A 22,228-nucleotide genomic window follows, 5' to 3' on the forward strand; every position below is an offset into this window, starting at 1 on the left:
ATATTTAAGTTTGTTTAACTTAGTACTAAATTTGGCGAACCGAACAATTTAAGTATAGTCTACAAATCCTGCAAGATAAATAAACTTAAATATGCAAGTGTTGGGGGATTTCATTATCCAATTAAATTGAGGCAATGAGTTTACTCAATTAATTTAGTTCAGTCAACTTATTAGGGTTTTCAGTGTATACACTGCCAAAAAGGTGTATTATTTAGAGTTTTACTCTTGTTTCTATTGAAAATAACTACAAATTCTTTAATCAAGAAGCATTTATAGACTAGTAAACATCTTGTTATAATTACAGAATTAACGACTCAAATTATAGTAAGTTTTTGCTTTAAAGCAAGCTATAATCTGCCAAGATTTGCATTTGAGTAGAGTTTATTTTGCTTAGCCCACTGGCAGATTTACATTGTTTCAATTGTTTTAACTTATTTCTAATATATATATATATATATATATATATATATATATATATATATATATATATATATATATATATTTTTTTTTTTATGAAAATTTTTTATAAAAAATTTTAAAATAAAATGACTAATTGATCATATATATATATATATATATATATATATATATATATATATATATATATATATATATATATATATATATATTTTTTTTTTTTTTTTTTTTTTTTACTCTTAAGATTTTTTTAAGAGTAAATATTGCAACTTTATAACATAAAGTCTATTAATGCAACTCACAACCTTTACAAAATTGTTGTAAAATACAAAAAAGTGGCCAAATATCATTTAAAAACACTACTACGCATGCATGACACTTTAAATGTGTAAACTGGTCCATATTTAATAAGTCTGATCACGCAAGTCCAAATCTCCTGAACAATGAGATCTCGTTTTTCTTTATCTTTATGTTTCATCCAGTAATCCTATTTCAGCTGTCTGCAAAAGCGTCCCCCGTCTGATCACCAGGACTGCGTTTTAGTCAAATGCATTACGCTCTTTGTTTTTCCTTAACCGTCTTTGAGAAATAACATTTGAAGTTATTCAAATCACTCGCATTTTTATCGCTTTGGCATTTTGACGGACCATCTGCAATAATGGCGCTATTGTTGGAGAAGCAAATGCGGAATTGTCTCTGGCTGAGAGATAAACGACGCAGGTATTGACACAAATCGTGTAGTAGAGCATCACTGTTGACTTTGCGCGTCTTGCAACGCGCGCTCACGAGCTCGCGCACGGCGCACGTGCAGAAGCGCACGCCCGATCTGACACTCAAGTCAGTGCGTGAACAATCGCCAAATCAGCAGTCATGGTTAAGTGAGAAATCTACTTAGGTTTAGCCCCGAAGAAAGGAAAGACCATCTCAGGGAGCCCTTATATCTTGAATGTACTTTTAACCTATGTCATTCACGAGGCATCTTAAAGAGACAGTTCACCCCAAAAAAGAAAATGTTCACCCTCAAGTGGTTATGAGTTTCTTTCTTCTGTTGAACACTAAAGAAGATCATTTGAAAGAAGATGATAAGCAGTAACCATTGACTTCAGTAGTAGGAAAGACAAATACTGTTGAAGTCAATGGTTACCGGTTTCCAGCATTCTTCAAAATATCTTCTTTTGTGTTCAACTAAACAAAAGAAAGCCAAACAGGTTTGCAACAAGTAGGGTGAGTAAATTATGACAGAATATTCATTATTGAGTGAACTGTCCCTTTAAAGTCACATGCACAGACCATAATTATTCAAATTTAGTCATGATAATAATAAGAAAAAGAAACTAAATATAAAATAGCTTCAATAATATAGCTATTAAAGGGCAGCTTACCCCATACCAAGATACTTCATGTCCCAGGACACAAAAGGTCAGCATGTTGTGACTCATATTGGGGAAATTTAATGTCACATAATTAAAATATAATGAAGCTGCGTGATATAAAAAATGTAATAACTTGGAATAAATGACCAGGACTTTAGAAGGCCAACAGAATCTGTAGAAAAGCAGAAACAGGTGCTGGTTATTTTATGGGATGACATTTCATTTACATTTGGGATGATATTTCCTTTAACCCATTGTATCGTAAAACACAGTTTAACCTGTAATTCGAAATGCAAAAAAAAGAAAAAAAGATCTACCATAAAATAAAATTAAGGTAAATAAAAATGTTTAAGGTATGATCACATGACGTACGCTGTTAAAAGTTATTATTTTACTCAATAAAAAAAAAGTGAGTAAACCTGTTGCCTTATAAACGACAAGTTGACTAAACAAGTCATTTATTTATTAAAACTTATTTAACTTATTTGATTGATTTTATTTTCAGCTTAGTCCCTTTATTAATCTTAGGTCGCCACAGTGGAATGTTCCGCCAACTTATCCAGCATATTTTTTTACCAGGCGGATAGCATTCCAGCTGCAACCCATCACTGGGAAACACCCATACACACTCATTCACACACATATACAGACAATTTAGCTTACCCAATTCATGTCTTTGGATTTGTGGGGGAAACACCCGGAGGAATCCAACGTCAACACGGGGAGAACATGCAAACTCCACACAGAAATGCCAACTCGAACCAGCGACCTTCTTGCTGTGAGGCAAAAGTGCTACCCACTGCGTGCCTATTTAACTTATTATTTAACTTATTTTTCTATTATATTATAGCATTATAGTATAGCACAGTCAATTTACTTAAACATATTAAGGCAATGGGTTTACTCAACTAAGTCAACTAATAATTTTAAAAGCAGCAGGTTTACTAACTTATTTTAAGTAAAGTTGACTAACATTTTTTTTTCACAGTGAATAAGGAAATGTTTCACATGCAGACAACAATGAAAAATGTTGTATAAAAAAAGACTAAAATGCTGTGTTTTTCATTCTGGGCCAGTCACTTTGTGAAGAAACAGTACAGTATGCACTAAAAAAATAAATATTTTGCTGCTTGTTCAAACTACTTATTTAAAATGAGCTGAAACAACACAATTCTGGAGAATTGTTTTATTATTTTTATTTTCTATACACTTGAATTTGTCAACCCAGGCTCATTGCAGATATGTACCCAGGTCTACTTTTCTGGAGACATCGAAAAACCTAACTGGAGGCGTGTCTGAGAACACGGCAAGAGGCTGCTGTTTACACTTTTTGATGATTTCAAATTTCTCTTGCGCATCCACTTCTCGCATAAATACACCAGAGGGTGCAATATCTACTTCAGCCGACCAGGCCAGCTTACTATCGACTGACTGACTGACCCACCCATTCCCTAAACCCAACAACAAAAAAGTGTTTTCAAAAGCAGTCTAGAAAAAGAAAAGTCGTAGCGTGATTTCACAATGCTTTTAACCTGCTGTTTATTTATATATATATATTTTTGGCTTTGTTTTACCTGTATTCTGGAGCCGTTCTTTACCAGACTCAAACCCCGTCATCGTGATCCACTCTGCTCAACATTCAAAGTCCATCAGCATGTATATATATATATATATATATATATATATATATATATATAATGCAAAAATATAAAAAATAGAATAATAATATTAATAATAATAATAATGTGATGAAATATGCAAAAAATGAATTGGAAAAAATTTATAAAAAAATTGATTAAAATAAACAAAATTAATTGATAGGAAAAATATAAAAATACTGTAAATGGAGATATTTAAAAACATTGAAAAATAAATAAAAACAAAAAGGACAAAATGTATAATAATAATAATAACCAAAATAATAATAATAATAATAATAATAATAATAATAATAATAATAATAATAATAATAACCATTATAATACTACTAATAACAATAATAAACTGAGCAATAAAATAAACAAAAAAATTAAATTTAATAAAAAAATAGTAAAAAAAAAAGAAAAATAAATGAATCAATTAAGAGATAATATTAAAAAATAAAAAAATAAAAAAATAATAATAAAAATAAAATACTATTACTTTCCCGGAGATGGGTTGCGGCTGGAAGGGCATCCGCTGCATAGAAATATGCTGGATGGGTTTTTCGGTTCGTTCCGCTGTGGCGACCCCGGATTAATGAAGGGACTAAGCCGACAAGAAAATGAATGAATGAATGAAAAACTATTACTAATAATAACAATCAAACAAAATATTAAAATAATAAAAACAACAATAATAATACAAATAATATTAGTAATAATAATCATCATCATCATCATCATCACAATCATTATAAAAATAAATTATGCAATAAAATAGAAATAAACTAAAAAATAAAAACAAAAAACAAAGCAATAAAATAGAGAAATCAGTCAATAGGAAAAACATCAATAAGAGTTTAAAAGAGTTAAAAATATAATAATGATAATAATAATGATGATGGTGATGATGATGTAATAAAAATATCTCAAGTAAAAATAGAATAAAAATAAACAATACATTTCATATACAGTATAAACACGAGTGAGTACTTAACAGCCATAATACTAATAGTGAAATTGCCTATAGGCACGAATAATACAGCAACTTAGTCCATTCTTTGTGGATTTGTGTGACTATGAATTGCTTTGATACCATTTCATGTCTACTGTGCAACATTTCCATTTTTAGTACACGTTTGCCCTGTAAATGTACCCTTGAGTTTTGAGGCCCAGTAACTCACACTATAAGAAATAGTAAGTCAACAGACTCTATTAAATAACAGAGCTGGATTCCTCCCAAGCCTCTTTTCACTTTGATTTCTGGAACAAGCTTTTAAATGACGCTTTAAAGCCTTTACCGTTCAGGCCTTTGATTTGTAGATGCAGTTTATAGTAGATCTGTACTTAAATTTATTGCAGTAACTTTGAAAATGAATACATCGGCCTTCTCGACTTCCAGTGACCTGCTTCATTAGTCAATTATATGACAAAAGTAAAATAAAAATCAGGCAGAGCACTCAAAATCAAGCAGATTTATTTGTCTACTACTTCCACTTATGAAGTTTGTTTATTATTATACTTCTTTTAAACTGAAAAAAATAAGAAACTTTTATGTACTTCTCTGAAATATACTTAGGTGCACTTAAATATACTTAACTTAAACTGACAGAAACATCTTAGTACTGTACATTTAGCCTATTCATGTTCATTGGCAGAAATGTATTGGTATTCTAATGGTATTGTAAGCATATCTGGCTTGAAGGCATGCAGGTTGTGAATTACAGGGGGGTTTAAGAAGGGGTTGGATCCCCTGATAAACTCACAATTTCTCCTGAAGGACATCAAAATACGATGTATGAGAGGGTCAGCCCTTTGATAAGGGTCCTATTAAGGATAATTTTTATGGGCCCACAGTATAGTAAACAGGTCTATAGACACTCTGGCCAATGAAATCCAGTATGATGCCAGTCTAATGTGTAACTAATTCAGGACTCAGTTGTTTAGGTAAACAAATCATTCCATCAGCAGGATGGAGTTTGATAACACTTTATTAGGTACACCTTACTAGTACCAGGTTGGACCCCATTTTGTCTTCAGACCTGCCTTAATCTTTCGTGGCATAGATTCAGCAGAATATTGGACAAATTCCTCAGAGATTTTGCTCCATATTGACATGATAGAGTCACGCAGTTGCTGCAGATTTGTCGGCTGCACATCCATGATGCCAATCTCCCGTTTCCAACATACCAAAGGTGCTCTATTGGATTGAGATCTGGTGAATGTGGAGGCCATTTGAGTACAGTGACTGTGTTGTGCGTTCAGAGATGCTCTTCTGCAGACATCGGTTGTATTGAGTGCTTATTTGAGTTACTGTTGTCTTTCTATCAGCTGGACCAGTGTGGCCATTCTCCTCTGACCTCTGACATCAACAAGGCATTTGCGCCCACAGAGCTGATATTTTCTCTATTTCAGACCACTCTCTGTAAACCCTAGAGATGGCTGTGCATGGAAATCCCAGTAAATCAGAAATTTCTGAAATACTCAGACATTCAAAGTCACTTAAATCACCATTCTTCCTCATTCTGATGCTTATCTTATTGTCTTGACCATGTCAACATGCCTAAATGCATTGAGTTGCTGCCATGTTAGACATTTACAATGACGAACAGCTGGACAGGTGTACCTAATAAAGTGACCAGTGAGTGTATATTATTCAAGTGGAAGTATAAAGACCCCCTTTTTAAATACTGCTAACTACTACTACTACTTTTTAAATATTACTAACTAATATATTAAGAAAAATTACAAAAGTACTTGATTTTTAATTTACTATTCACCCCAAATTTGCCCTAGTTCACCCCAAATACCACAGTAGTTCACCCAAAAATGACAAATTACTCACTATTTACGCACCCTCTATAGTGGTCAAAATATTTAGGAACCTTTTATTCTTTCTTCAGTTGAAAATAAAAAAATAACAATATTTAGAAGTTGGAAAAACTCCATAGTAAGAAAACCAAATGGAAGTAAATGGTTACAGGTTTCCAACATTTTTCTATCTTATTTTGTGTTTGAAATAAGGCGATGCGGTAGCCCAGTAGGTAGTGCTGTTGCCTCACAGCAAGAAGGTTGCTGGTTCGAGCCTCGGATGGGTCAGTTGGCATTTCTTTGTGGAGTTTGCATGTTCTCTACGCGTTCACTTGGGATTCCTCCGGGTGCTCCGGTTTCCCCCACAGTCCAAAGACATGCGGTACAGGTGAATTGGTTAAGCTAAAATTGTCTGTAGTGTATGCCTGCGAATGAGTGTGAATACATGTTTCCCAGTGATGGGTTGTGACTAGAAGGGCATCCGCTGCGTAAAAACGTGCTGGATAAGTAGCGGTTCATTCCGCTGTTGCAACCCCAGATTAATAAAGGGACTAAGCCGAAAAGAAAATGAATGAATGAATGTTTGAAATAGGTAATGGGTGAGTAAAGGTTGACAGAAAACATGTGAAACCACATTCACACACTGAACCCCATTCAAATCAGTTTGTAAAATCAGTGAATCCTTTAGTGGAGATTCACTCTGAACAGATTGTTTGAATCAGGGAATCATTTAACAGAGACTTACTCTGAACAGATCATTTGAATCAGTGAAATCATTTAGTGTGAGCTTACACTAAACAAATCATTTGATTCAGTGAGTCATTCACTCTGATCATCATTTGCATCAAGGAATCGTTTACTGGAGACTTACTCTGAACATATCACTTGAATCGGCAATTCATTTATCGGAGACTCACACTGAATAGATAATTTGAATCAGTGAATCATTTACTGTAGACGCATACTAAACAAATATATATTAATATATAAATAATTTATAAAAATTTGATCCATTGAGTCATTTACTGGAATCTCACTGAGTGTATCATTTAAATCAGTCTATCATTTACTGGATACTCACTCTGATCATCATTTGAATCAATGAATCGTTTACTGGAGACTCACATTTGAATCAATGTATCATTTACTGGAGGCTCACTCTGAACTAATCATTTTAATCAGTGAATCATTTACTGGAGTCTAACTCTGAACAGATCAATTGAAACAGTGAATCATTTACTGTAGACTCACACTATACAAATTATTCAATTCAGCGAGTCATCACTGTAAAATCTGTTTGAATCATTTTAATCAGTCTATAATTTACTGGATCATCATTTGAATCGATGTATCTTTACTTGATACTCTGAACATCATTTGAATCAGTGAATTATTTACTGGAGACTCACTCTGAGCGGATCATTTGAATCAGTGAGTTGTTGACTTGTGAACTATTAATCTGTTGAGTGCAATTTGTGAACTCATTAAACAAGTGAACTGTTAAAATTGAGCCAGCTCGAAAATGAAGCATCTCATCTACAGTAGGGAAATAAAAATGCTTAGTCACTGTCCACCACTGCTTATACATACACAGAGGGGACACAGAGTTCTGAAACACCACATTTAACACAACACTGACTATATTTTTATCCAGAGCTTGCCGGTGTGATGTCAAACTTTCTTTGAGCAGTTGCAAACTTTTTAGAACAGAAAGTGAGTGGAACCATTTGCAACCATTTCAGTAGTCACCAGGGAAATGTTTAATAAAACAGGTGACTCACGACTACTTTTGAGTGCTTCTTGACTGTTACTGAGGTATTCATTATGTGAGAAATGTACTGCAGGAAGACAAATTCACCCCAGCAAAAAAAAAAAAAAAAAAAAAAGATGAAAATGATATTATAAAATCCAATTTTCTGCAAGAGTGACTCATGCAGTGTTTAGATTGTGTCAATGATTTCAATCCAGCTGTTCTGGAAAACTTATCAGAATTATAGTTATCATTAAAATGGCTCCTTGAGGGCTCAATGATAAAAAACTATTATATATTTTTATTATTATTATTATTTTTTTACTTTTAAGATCACTCCTTAGATGTTTTTAGAGCAAGCATTGCATATGTCAGAATTATTATCCCCCCTTTGAATTTATTTTTCTTTTTTAAATATTTCCCAAATGATGTTTAACAGAGCAAGGAAATTTTCACAGTATGTCTGATAATATTTTTTATTCTGGAGAAAGTCTTATTTGTTATATTTCGGCTAGAATAAAAGCAGTTATTAATTTTTTTTAACACCATTTTAAGGACAAAATTATTGGTCCCACTTTATATTAAGTGTCCTTAACTACTATGTACTTACATCAAAAAAATAAATACAATGTACTTACTGTGTTTATAATGTATTTGAGAAGACGTGGTGCTTTTGAGTTGGGATAGAGGTTGGGTTATGGACAGGTTTGGTGGCATAGGTAGGTTTAAGGGTGGGTTAAGGTGTAAGGGATGTATTTACAAATGTAATTACAAAAGTTTATTACAAATGTAATTACATACATGTATTTAATCAAGCTTAAGTACACAGTAAATACATGTATTTACACAATAAGTACATTGTAACAAACTATTAATTGCTATGTAATTACATATTAGTTAAGGCCACTTAATATAAAGTGGGACCAAATTATTAACCCCTGTTTAAGCTATTTTTATTCCGACTGGCCATCGTTATACACTAACCTCCATAATTACCCTAACCTGCCTAGTTAACCTAATTAACCTAGTTAAGCCTTTAAATGTAACTTTAAGCTGTTAGAAGTGTCTTGAAAAATATACAGTCAAATATTATTACTGTCATCATGGCAAAGATAAAATAAATCAGTTATTAGAAATGAGTTATTAAAACTATTATGTTTATAAATGTGTTGAGAAAAATCTGCTCTCCGTTAAACAGAAATTAGGGAGAAAAATAAATAGGGGGCCTAATAATTTAGGGGGCATATATATATATATATATATATATATATATATATATATATATATATATATATATATATATATATATATATATATATATATAGTTAAAGTCAGAATTATTACCCCCCTGAATTATTAGACCGTTTGTTTATTTTTTTCCCCAATTTCTGTTTAACGGAGAGCAGATTTTTTTAACACATATCTAAACACAATAATTTTAACAACTCATCTCTAATAACTGATTTATTTTATCTTTGCCATGATGACAGTAAATAATATTTGACTGTATATTTTTCAAGACCCTTCTATACAGCTTAAAGTGACATTTCAAGGCTTAACTAGGTTAATTAGGTTAACTAGGCAGGTTAGAGTAATTAGGCAAAATATTGCTTAGACAAAAGTCTTGTCACTTAACAGAAATAATGTCCAGTATAGAATATAAAGTCATGCTGCAGTGGAGAAAGAATGAATATTGTGTCTGACTCCCATGAGAAATTGATTATCAATTTATAATTCATCTTTTTTCTTATAACCAACTTTACAGAAGTGTACCTGGCTTTACAGTTTAATTTTATGTGTGTGTACTTCTCACAATAATTCATTAATGTAGCAATAAATCAGTACATTGATTTTTAATGCATTACGACCATGTCATTTATATTGTACCCACAAAAAAAGTAGGGCATCTAATCCAGACTGTACCTTTTGCTTCATTTGAAGGAGAAAGGCCTACAGATTCAACAGCTGCGCTCACATATGGACCGAATTGGTCCTTGGCGAGTTATGGAGGTAAAGTCAAATTCAGGTGGTCTCGCAGCCCAGATGAATTTAACCCTGGGGAATAGTGATATATCAGGCAAATGAAGTCTCCTCCTATGAGTGGTTAATCAGCGACGTGTTACTAGCAGAAATAGAAACATCTGGACGTGAGGAATTGTAAACCTTTCGTCATTGCGAAGTCACTAATCTAGCCGAGTGTGTATGTGGGAAGGAAAATGAGGAGAGGGGGGAAGTTTGTGTGTGTGTGTGTGTGTGTGTTTGCTGGGCAAGGGTTCAAAGACAGGGCATGATGGCAAGCAAAAGTGAGCATTCTGCTTTGGCATGATACCACACGTGGCGTATTTGCATTGGTTTGCATGAAAGCAGTTTAACTGATTCTAAGATTACTCTCCATTTGCATCCTGTCCTTTTTCTGCCAGGAGGTCAAGCTGCAGCCGTGCACTATCATCATGTCAGCCAATTACAAGGCCTGGTTTTTGCTTAATACATACTCGGATTTAAAGAGACACATCAGTATAATCGGTGAACAGCAGATATGCTCTTTGAGAATGAGTTAAAGGGATAGTTCACGCAAAAATGACAACCCATTCTCATTCTGAAAACATACCTCCATATACATTTCTGGAGAGCGCCAAATACGTCCCAGGAGCTACTTTATTGGCAGTTTTTGTTTTTGCAAATCCACCAGAGGCCGCTGTGTGCGCTTTTTGAGATCTCAAATTTCTATCGCGAGTGCCATTCGCACCTGCTCTCTTGTGTAAATCCACAAGAGGCCGCTGTTGACTGACTAATCAACCGAACCTTCCCTAAATCCAACCAATAGGGTTTTCAAAATCACCGATTGACCCGCCCACCCACTTTCCTAAACCCATCCAACATGATTTTCAAAACCAATGCACAAAAAGAAAAGCCCCCTGATTTTATCATGTTTTCAGATTTTTATCCAACCCAGGCTCATTGTGGCAACTTAGTCCCGCGGACGTTTCTGGAGGCCGCGGAATACGTCCTGGCGGGTACGTACGGCTGCAGTTTTTGTTTTCGCGAATCCGCGAGAGGACGCTGTTGTGCGCTTTATCGCACCTCAGACGCCTCTCGCGAGCGCAGTTCGCGCCCGCGCTGTTCTCGCGTGAACCCACCGGAGGCCGCTGTCCGACTGACCGGATGATTGACTGCGCGACCGGCCAATCGGCCGACTCACCCTCCTCCTTCCCTGAACTCAACCAATTTTACCGATCGACCCGCCCACCGGCTCGCTTCCCTAAACCCGTCCAAAAAAATAAAAGCCCTGATTTTTTTTATTCCATGGCGTTTTCGGATTTCGCCGCGTTCTCACCCTGTCACGAAACTTGTTCACTTAATTTTTAGGATTCTGTTTTTGTCTTACCTGATTGCTGGAGCTGCCCTTCCCCGGACTCGAAACCGATCGCCGTGGTCGACCCCTCTCCGCATCTCGAGCCTGCCGACGTACACGCTGAGCTGAGTGGACAAACGGGTTGCAGCGGGGAAGGCAAGCACGAAAGGGAACAGCGTCACACCGCCCCGCAGCGTTCGCTTAAAAAAAATAAACGCGGCCGTATGTACCCCCCGGGACGTATTCCGCTGTCTCCAGAAACATCCGCGGGACTACGTTTTCAGAATAAGCTTGGGTTGTTTTTATCACATTCTCACCCTGTTATTTATTTTATTTTTTGCCTTCTGTTTTTGTCTTTCCTGCTTTCTGAAACCATTCTTTGCTGGACTTGAACCTCGTTATCTCCTCTCTGCGTCTCAAGTCCACCAAACTACATGGCGAGCTACTGGAAAAACTGCTAATAGCGGAAAAAGCCATTTATACAGAGGCAATTGGTCAGCTGGTAAGCGCAAAAAGGAACTGAATCGCACCGCCTTGTAGTGCTCGTTTTAAAGACTACATATGGCTACATAATTTGCAATCTCTAAGAATGTATATAGGGCTACGTTTTGAGCCTACGTTGGCACTATCACACCTTTAAGTTTCTTTTTTTTGTTGAACACAAAATGTGTTGCTTTGAAAAAAAAGGATGTTAGAAACCTGTAACCATTGACTTCCATCATAGGAAAAACAAATACCATGGAAGTCAATGGCTATACGCTTTATGCATTAAAAAAAAAAAAAAATATATATATATATATATATATATATATATATATATATATATATATATATAGGTGAAGGTACACAATTGTTCACATATAAAAGGTACAAACGTGTTGAACTCTTTTATAAAAATACCTATGAAAATAAATATGACTGGAAAGGCAAAGTGATTTATGAATAATTTTCACATTATAACATGAATAATCATTTAAAAGTAAATAAAGAGACTCATAAACATTCATTGTTAAGTTCAATAATACAGTAAAATAACTAGTAAAACATAAAACTTTAGGTATTGTAAACTAAACATTTAAGGCGTTTTAAATAAATGCTTAGTAAAAGTGTCTTGTCGCTGTATTAATACCTTTATGGATCAGATTTGTTCCTTTGATGAAGGTACAAAATTGTATCTGCATATTTCAAAAACCAAAGGTACATTTTGGTTTCCCATGGTACAAATCATGTCCTTAAAGGTACAAACTGCAATGGTACAACATTGTTTCTTTGTCTTAAGGTGCAATTCTGTCCCATGAAAAGGTACTGCCCCAGTGACAAGGGTTTGTACCTTCTTTGCTACAACATTGTACCATTTTTTTCTGAGAGTGTATATCACTAATTCTACCCATTACCTAAACCTAACCACTACCTTACTAAGTATTAATAAGCAGGTATTATTGAGCCAATAGACAGTAAACTAAATAAATAGTTAATTATATAAAATACATTTTAGTTTAAATCATTAACTGTAAGATCATTTTTGAGTTCTTAATTTTTCTACATTATAATTTTCATGTGTAATTCGACGTTGCCTTTTCTTTGACATTTTTGTGAAACTGATTAGCAGTTTCTAATTAATTTTTTTTTTTTTTGTCAAATATTTTTTTTTTCCCAATCGGTGTTTAACAGAGCAAGGAATCTTTCCCAGTATTTCCGATAATATTTCTTTTCTGGTGAAAGTCTTATTCGTTTTATTTCAGCTTGAATAAAAGACTTGAGATAAAAAATTTTCAAAAACACTATATCATTAGCCCCTTTAAGCAATATATATTTTTTGATTGTCTACAGAACAAACCACTGTTATACAATGACTTGCCTAATTACCCTTACCTGCCTAATTTACCTAGTTAACCATTTACATTGCACTTTAAGCTGATTATCTAGAAAAATATCTTGTAAAATATTATCTACTGTCATCTTGGCAAAGATAAGTCAGTTATTAGAAATGAGTTTTTAGCTGACAGGAGTGGCCTTCTGTGTAGTCTTCTGCTGCTGTAGCCCATCCGCCTCAAGGTTGGCTGTGTTGTGCATTCAAAGATGCTCTTCTGCAGACCTCAGTTGTAACGAGTTGTTATTTGAGTTACTGTTGCCTTTCTATCAGCTGGAACCAGTCTGGCCATTCTCCTCTGACCTCATGCATCAACAAGGCATTTGCGCCCACAGAACTGCCGCTCACTGGATAAATTTCTCTTTTTCTGACCATTCTCTGTAAACCCTAAAGATGGTGCATGAAAATCAGCAGTTTCTGAAATACTTAGAGCAGCTCATTTGGCACCAACAACCATGCCATGTCCAAAGTCACTTAAATCACTTTTCTTCTCCATTCTGATGCTCAGTTTGAACTACAGCAGATCGCCTTGACCATTTCTACATGCCTAAATGCATTGAGTTGCTGCCATGTGATTGGCTGATTAGAAATTTGCATTAACCAGCAGTTGGACAGGTGTACCTAATATAGTGGCCGGTGAGTGTACATATGGAATCCTTACCAGTATAACAATATACTGGTCTTTTTATTTGATTTTGACATTGTTCCTATTGTTTTATTTCAATGTAACTGCCATTTCATAAGTTTCTTCCCCAGGAAGAATTGCCATTAACAACACCAGTAGGGTAATCTTTAAGATCCTCATGAGATAAACCACACAGAATGAAGTATGTAAAATGTAAAAATGCAGAATCTTTCCAGTGAGTGTTAGATTTATGGGTAGGACTGGAGTGGGGGGATGAAACACACAGGTAAAACACACAGTACAAAACTCATTACGTCTATGAGAATTCCCTGTGTTGCCATGTGTATGTCAGTCAGTGTGTAAATTATTATGATTATTATTTCAATATCTGATTTAAAGAATCTTTTCAGACATTGCTCAGACAAGCTGCGTCATCCTTCACTAATGTTGATTAAGGGCTGTGTGTCGAATCTTCATATGTGTTTTCCTCCTGCAGCTCCTGTAGTGTCCACTAGAGGGTCTTTGAAGAATGTGCATCGATCACCAACAGGTAAAGATGCTCAGTTATCCTGCGTTAGAATCTGCATTGATTAAACTAGATGAGCAGTAGTAGTTAATTTATCCCAACAGTTTATTAGCAAAATCCAGGCCTTTGGGTTTTTCTAGCAGACGTCTATATAGAAGCTTTGGCCCAAAGAATTCACAAACCAGTCGCTGCCAAGTGCATTAAATCTTCAGCGCTGACTTTTAGGTCAATAAAAGTATAGAAGCAGGTCGGGAATGTGCGAATGGAGCTTTAATAGACTATATATTTCCATAAAGCAAGCTCTGCATGAATCATTTAGTCTAAGTATATTACAGTGTGTTGAGGCATGCCTTTGTATTCTTGGCCTGGCAGTTAGGTTGGCTCATTTATATCGGAGATATATTCAATTCTACACACACTGCTTTATAATAGCTGCTTATTCCTCCATGTTTCAGGTTTAATTGATTCATGAAATTATTCAGCTGTCAGATATATGGAGGATTTTTACTGTGGCGGTACATTGAACTTAAAGTGTCCATGTTCAAACCTTAAAGTGTATACGTTCTGAAAAGGTTCAAGTTTGTGCATCATGCTTAATAGACTGTTGGACAACTTCTAGTGAACACATTTATAATGTTGTTTGATTCTACAAAATTATTAGCCCTCCTGTGTGTTCATACAGTATATATATATATATATATATATATATATATATATATATATATATATATATATATATATATATATATATATATATATATATATATATATATATTTATTTATTTTTTTTAATTGATGCTTAAAAGAGAAAGGAATTTTTTACAGTATTTCCTATAATATTTTTTCTTCTGAAGAAAGTCCTCTTTGTTTTATTTCGGCTAGAATGAAAACTTTAAAAAAAAAAAATTTAAAATAACATTAAAAGGTCAATATTATTAGTCCTCTATTAGTCAAGAGTCCAGCAGATCATATTGACCATTTCTACATGCCTAAATGCATTGAGTTGATGCCATGCGATTGGCTGATCAAAAATTTCCATTAATGAGCAGGTTGACAGGTGTACCTAATAAAGTGGCCAATGTTTGTATTTTTTTTAATCTAATATTTCACATAAATTTCTTTCTGTTGTTAAAGATGTTCTGTGACTAAAATATCATTTTAATAATTATATCTGTTTAATAAATCTGTTTTGTTTAAATGCACCAAAAAATGACATTTATTCACTGAGAAATGGATAAAAATATTCATTTTCAAAATGGGGCGTGCTCGTTTATGCTGAGCACTGTATAAGAGATTTGCCTTCCTAATTGACTAAGAGAGATGAAGTGTGTGTGAACTGACATGACCTTTTCTGATTTCTGAGCCCTGTGTTTTGCACGGTGGGATGTGAGTTTGACGCACAGACGTGACGCAGAAATTCGTCACTGAGAGAAAAGCTGTTCGGCGTACAACATGGAGTCTGACAGGCTGTCAGCTTGAGATTTTAAATTGCACTTTAAGCTGAATACTAGTATCTTGAAAAATCACTAGTCAAATATTATTTACTGTCATCATGGCAGAGATAAAAGAAATCAGTTAAAAGAGATGAGTTATTAAAACTATTATGTTTAGAAATGTGTTGAAATAATCTGCTCTCAGTTAAACAGAAGTTGTTTATACAGGGGACTAATAATTCTGACTTCAACTGTATATACACTACCTGACAAAAGTCTTGTTGTTGATCAGTTGTAAGAGCAACAATTAATAACTTGACTTCTAGTTGATCTTTTTGAAAAGTGGAAAGGTTTGGTGAAGGAAAAATCAGGGTTTGGGGTTACAATCAGTATGGGGACGTGCGAGAGATCTGCAGAGTGGATGGCAACATCAACAGCCTGAGGTAACAAGACATTTGTGCTGCCCATTACATTACAAACCACAGGAGAGGGCAAATTCTCCAGCAGGATAGCGCTCCTTCTCATACTTCAGCCTCCACATCAAAGTTCCTGAAAGCAAAGAAGCTCAAGGTGCTGGAGGATTGGCCAGCCCAGTCACCAGACATGAACATTATTAAGCATGTCTGGGGTAAGATGGAGGAGGCATTGAAGATGAATCCAAAGAATTTTGATGAACTCTGGGAGTCCTGCAGGAACGCTTGCTTTGTCATTTCAGATGACTTTATTAATCAGTGATTTGAGTCATTGCAGAGATGTATGGATGCAGTCCTCCAAGCTCATGATGGAGTCAGACACAATATTCATTCTGTTTCTACTGCAGCAGGACTTTATATTCTATACTGGACATTATTTCTGTTAAGTGACAAGACTTTTGTCTAAGCAAAGTCAGACCTTACTGTCTTAAATAAATAATTAAAAATCAAGCCTTGATCATATTTTATTGTGCTCAAATAAGCGCCATCTAGAGGCTTTTCATATAAGCCACTTCTTTTACCAAATGATCAACTAGAAGTCAAGTTATTATGAGTTGTTCCTAAACCTTGGATAGGTGTCAAGACTTTTGTCAGGTAGTGTAGTAAATAAATAAATAAAAAAGAAGGGGAAAAAGTTGTCTATAGATGCAGAGGCAACTGAAAGCACATTTTGTCAGCATTTGGAAATACCTTCGATTCAGCAAGCTGTTATTTGAGAAACTTTTTTAACTGCACATTCAAAACATTCACTTCAGCAAAGAGCAGAGCAATGTTCTGTTTAATCATTTTTGGCCTTTCATAGTCTCTTAAGCATTTCACGAGGGGTCATTATTATTTCTCCTTTTAGTATAGCAAAAGTACATCCTGGAGTTGCAATGCCAGTACAGGCCATATTTCACAAATCAATCTTCATTGTGATTGGTCCTTGAGTCTGCTTTGCACACTCTGTACCTCATAACAAGTGTTCTTCCCAGTTATAGAAAACTGCATTACAGGACACAGTGTGCATTTTCCAGATATCAGTGCTCTTAGAGGACTTATGGATATCTTTTAATATCTTTTAAACCCTAGACACATTTAGGTAGGATTTTAAAATATGTATATGATACATAATTATTATGTGTTTGAGTAAGGATGCATTAAATTTACCAAAAGTGATATTTTAAGAATCCATCCATCCATCCATCCATCCATCTATCCATACATCCATACATCAATTCCATTCATTTTCCTTCAGCTTAGTCTCTTATTATAGAGTTTGCCACAGCGGAATGAACCGCCAACTATTCCGAGCATATGTTTTACGTAGCGAATGCCCTTCCAGCCACAACCCAGTACTGGGAAACACCCACACACTAATACACTACAGCCAAACTAGTTTATTCAATTCACTTGTACCTGTGGACTGTGTGGAAAACCGTAGCACCCAAAGGAAACCCATGCCAACACAGGGAGAACATGCAAACTCCACACAGAAATGCCATCTGGGACTCGAACCTTCTTGCTGTAAGGCAACAGTGCTTACCACTAAGCCTGGTCACCAGGGAAGTGTCTTTACACTTTTGAACATATGAGGTCTACATTTGGATTTAAATGTACAAATTAGTAGCTGAAAACTACCATTGTAAACCTGATAGTGGGGAAAGCAACCAGGCTCAATATAGATATGTACCCCTATATACATGTCTGGAGATCACAAAATACGTCCCAGGAGCTACAAATTTTTTTTTTTTTTGCGGTTTTTATTTTCCTGAATCCACTAGAGGCCACTGTGTATGCTTTTTGGGATGTCAAATTTATCTTTCGAGTGCCATTCGCACCTGCTGTTCTTGCGTAAATCCACTAGAGGCCGCTGTTGATTGACTGACTGACTGACTGACTGACTGATAACCCCAAACACCCACTTCCCTAAATCCAACAGACAGTGTTTTCTAAAGCAATCCAGAAAAAGAAAAGCCCTCTGCTGATTTTACCACGTTTTCAGATTTTACCACATGCTCACCCTGTTATTTACTTGTTTATTTTATTTTTTGGCTTCTGTTTTTATTTTACCTGCTTTCTGCAACTGTTCTTCGCCAGATTCAAACCCCATCGTCGCAGTCAAATCCTCTCTCTGTTTCAAGTCCAGTGACATACATCATGAGCTAATGGGCAAACTGGTAACAGCGGAAAAGCCAGAGGTAATCGGCCCGCTGGTAGCACAAAACATCACACCGCCCCGTAGCGTTCATTTTAAAGACGAAATACAGCCATACAAAGCTCTGGCTACATAATTTGCGCTCTCCAGAAATGTTTATAGGGGGTACATTTTCACAATGAACCTGTAAAAGGTATACCGCCACAGTGACAGGTTGTGTATGTTCATTTCTAAGCGAATATGTATTTAATAAAGTAAAGTAACTCTTACTTTACTTTAAATACAAAATAAAGTAATTCTTTAAAATGTCTTTAAGGTCACATTTGATTAATTTAATGCATTCTATCTGAAACAAATAATAACTATGTTTTATGTATCTATTTTAAAGTCATATAAAATGTGTCCAGGGTTAAACAAAAACAACCATAAGGCCACTAAGAACACTTTTAGCTTGATTGTCATAGAGAGGACTGGAACAATGATGGCAAGAATATTAACAGTTTATTGTAAGGATGGCATGTTAAATAGAGATACTGACGGTTGGTTCACAGGATGTGGCTGGATCTGAAGGAGCTGAAATGACCGAAGGATGGATATAGATGGACAGTTACACAGGTAACCAGATACAGGGGGATTGGCGACAACTAGAAAGGGAACCAGGATTGACCACACTAGGAAGGAGAGTCGCAGACAATGAAGATCACAAGGAAACACGAGAGGTGAGCACCTTCAAATAGAATAATAACACTAAAGCCGTGGACACACTGCACTTTTCTCCCCATAGACTTCTATTCACACACATGTGAATGCGTCAGACCGGAAACACAAGCTTGTGCGATAAATTTTGCAGTCCGCAGCATTAGAAAGTGAACACTGACCTGCGAAATTACTTAACATGACTGCCTGAGACCAATCGCAGATCAAAACATGACCTCTCTGTACAGAAATGAACAATATGGACCAATCGCTCTCTTTTTTTATTGGCTAATCATCTTGTTTAATCCCGCCCCTTTCTGCAGTGCCGTATGACAGAATTTTGCATGCTCAAGCTCGAATGTAACCATGGCATAACCGTGAAGAGAGTGTAGTCGTTTGTATTGCAGTGAGGCCGGACACTGAATGGAGCTTGGTGACAGATTACATGGGGCTGAAGAAATGAAGTGCAGGTGACAGGAATCTGTGTGATTGTGGTTATTGTGAATAGGGACAACCTGGTCTGGCTGTGACTGTGATGCTTTGTATTGTATAAAAAAATGCTAATTAATAACAAAATATGCAATATAAAATACACTAAAACTACATTTTGGAAAGGGATAAGTAGAAGCCCTAGGTTTTTCAGTCCCTCCCCACAGTATTTACCAAAACCAAATCAAAATCAAACAGAATATATCTGTAATAATGAGTCGGGGCACAATGGATCCAAGTGCAGTTTATTATGAAAATAATCGTCAAGCAGGCAAATGTCAAACAGGGACAGACAGGAGCATGCAGAAAATCCAAAAGCTCAGATAGGCGGCAAAACAACGTAAACAGTAAAACAAAGCCAAGGTCAAAAGCACAGCAAGACAAGACAAGAAAAATGCTTTGGTAATGCTCACTTACAGATCACAAGACTCAGCCACGACGTGTGTGTCTGTGTGCTGTGTTAAAAGTCCATCTGATTAGTCCTGAACAGCTTCAGCTGTGTGTAATTGCAGTCATGGGGAATCTGGGCCCGGTGTGTGATAGAAGTGCTTGATGGGAGCTGTAGTTCAATAATGTGGCAGATTTGTTGTTCTCCAGCGATCTGCAAATGCTAGATCGCTGGTGATTGTGGCGATATCAGATATACCATTTTGCATAATAATTACTCCGTTTACAATTTTAACTCCTCTTTCTTTTGTGTTGCGTTTAAACCTTTTCAAGTTGTATTTTTGGAACTTTTTATTAACTCGATTGTGAAAATGCTTTAGTTTTGTCATCAAATAAATATATTACCTTTTAAATATATCCAAGTAGATTTCAGTTATAAAATTAGACCATAATATTGATGTGTTTACTGCAGCCTTGGCCAAATGAATACAGCTTAGGTAAGAATAAGCTATTTTAAAATATCAATAAATAAAAGCAACAACAATTGCTGGCCTTGAAGTGCTCATTTTACATAAAAATCACAGGCAAAATGTAAAACAAATCATTTATATTCAATGACAACAATTAATAGGGTAGATGAAACTTTTTAGGCATAGTGCAGTTAACCTGGAAAGTTGCTATCAATGTATTAACATAAACACTTTAGATTAGAGGCTTCATAGGCTAATGAAAATATAAGGAAATCCATTGTAGAGTAACCACATAGATCTTCACGGACCCCCTGGAGTATTCAGAAGAATATCTTTGGTATTAGGCATGAGTTCTGGTTCTGCGCACACCATGATCCTTTTATAAAGAGTTTTACTGTTGCTCCAGAGGCAATAACTTGGGTTTTATTAAACAGGATCCAAGGTGAAAGAGTTTCTGAGCTCTGCACTGTATCACATCCACCTACTGCACATTCATAGCATTTATAGTGAGGGCATGAAATGATAAGAACACTTACATTTGTCATTTTAAAAAAGCCTTTTAAACTACCTTTATGTGTTTATTTTGGATTTGTCTGATTTGTGCACTTACATCTGAATTATTGACACTTAGGCTGCGTTCCAGTCCACTTTTAGACACGCACTCACAAACTTCCCTTCACTTGTTCCCTCAAGGGAATCTTCATCAATTTAACAAGGGTAATTTACAAGGACATACTCTCCATCTCTTAATTTTGACCAAACATATGACCTCTCCAGACAATCAAAGAAAGATGTTGCTTAACCCTGGTGCACTGTTCAAATTGACTACCTTTTTGTTAAAGAATGTTAGGGATGAAAACATCCACTGAATTAAACTGCTGTAAAAATGCATCAGATACACTTTTTTTTTCAAATTGTTTTTGCAGAAATCTGTTAATCAACCTCAGTCCTGATCAAAACTACTAAATTATTTAGAAAATTACAGGATTTTAACTCTTTAATTGCCAAATTCTTAAATGATGTCACTGATTTGGTGAAAAAACACACAAAATGACGTATTTTTAACATAAAAAGTAATAGTGGCCTGCATTATTTTTTAACCTTTTATCACAGTCAATAATATTGGCCATAAAATGGTTTAAGAAGTTAAGAAATGCTTTTATTCTAGCCAAACTGAAACAAATAGGACTTTCTCCAGAAGAAAAAAATATTATAGGAAATACTGTGAAAAATTCCTTGCTCTGTCAAACATCATTAGGGAAATATTTGAAAAAGAAAAACAAAATCGTTGGAGCTATTAACTTTGACTTAACCATATATTTCCTAGAACACTACAATAGTGACCTCACAACAGTGTAGTTCACAAGCGCTCAAGGGTCTCACACATTCACTCATACACTTCGGCCAATTTTCAGTTTACCCAATTCACCTATAGCGCATGTCTTTGGACTGTGGGAGAAACCAAAGCACCCAGAAGAAACCCACACCAACACGGGGAGAACATGCAAACTCCACACAGAAATGCCAACTGGCCCAGCTGGGACTGAAACCAGCGACCTAGCTGTGAGGCAACAGTGGTAACCACTGAGACATAAAATATAGTGTGACTAAAAGGTTAATTCTGTTCAATTTCTTCATTTGATTTTGTATCTTCATGGATCCATATAGATATTATTTTAGTTTTGTCTGTGTATTTTTGGATGTTCTGATAGCTGCGTTATGTATACCTACTGGAACCCCCATGGAGCCAAGATTCTCACAGAAATCAGTCAGGTTTGG

The 22,228-nt window shown here is 35.4% G+C and overlaps 1 protein-coding gene and 1 long non-coding RNA gene across 5 annotated transcripts in view; one reads left to right on the forward strand and one right to left on the reverse strand.

Moving 5' to 3' along the window:
• LOC147842882 (uncharacterized) overlaps positions 1–22,228 on the reverse strand; it is a 797,275-nt gene that overhangs the window by 755,045 nt on the left and 20,002 nt on the right. The window lies entirely within an intron of this gene.
• rhobtb2a (Rho related BTB domain containing 2a) overlaps positions 1–22,228 on the forward strand; it is a 294,371-nt gene that overhangs the window by 119,968 nt on the left and 152,175 nt on the right. For all 4 annotated transcript variants that reach the window (XR_015498434.1, XM_087265430.1, XM_087265431.1 and 1 more), the window contains exons 6-7: positions 14,335–14,388; positions 18,959–19,126. Coding sequence is in view for 3 of the 4 variants with exons in the window: in XM_087265430.1 (XP_087121556.1) it covers positions 19,101–19,126 (26 nt within the window). In the remaining variant the exon portion in view is untranslated. The remainder of the gene's footprint in view (positions 1–14,334; positions 14,389–18,958; positions 19,127–22,228) is intronic.

The sequence above is a fragment of the Danio rerio genome, chromosome 8 (assembly GCF_052040795.2).
Source record: "Danio rerio strain M-AB ecotype USA chromosome 8, GRCz13ab, whole genome shotgun sequence".
NCBI lineage: Eukaryota > Metazoa > Chordata > Actinopteri > Cypriniformes > Danionidae > Danio > Danio rerio.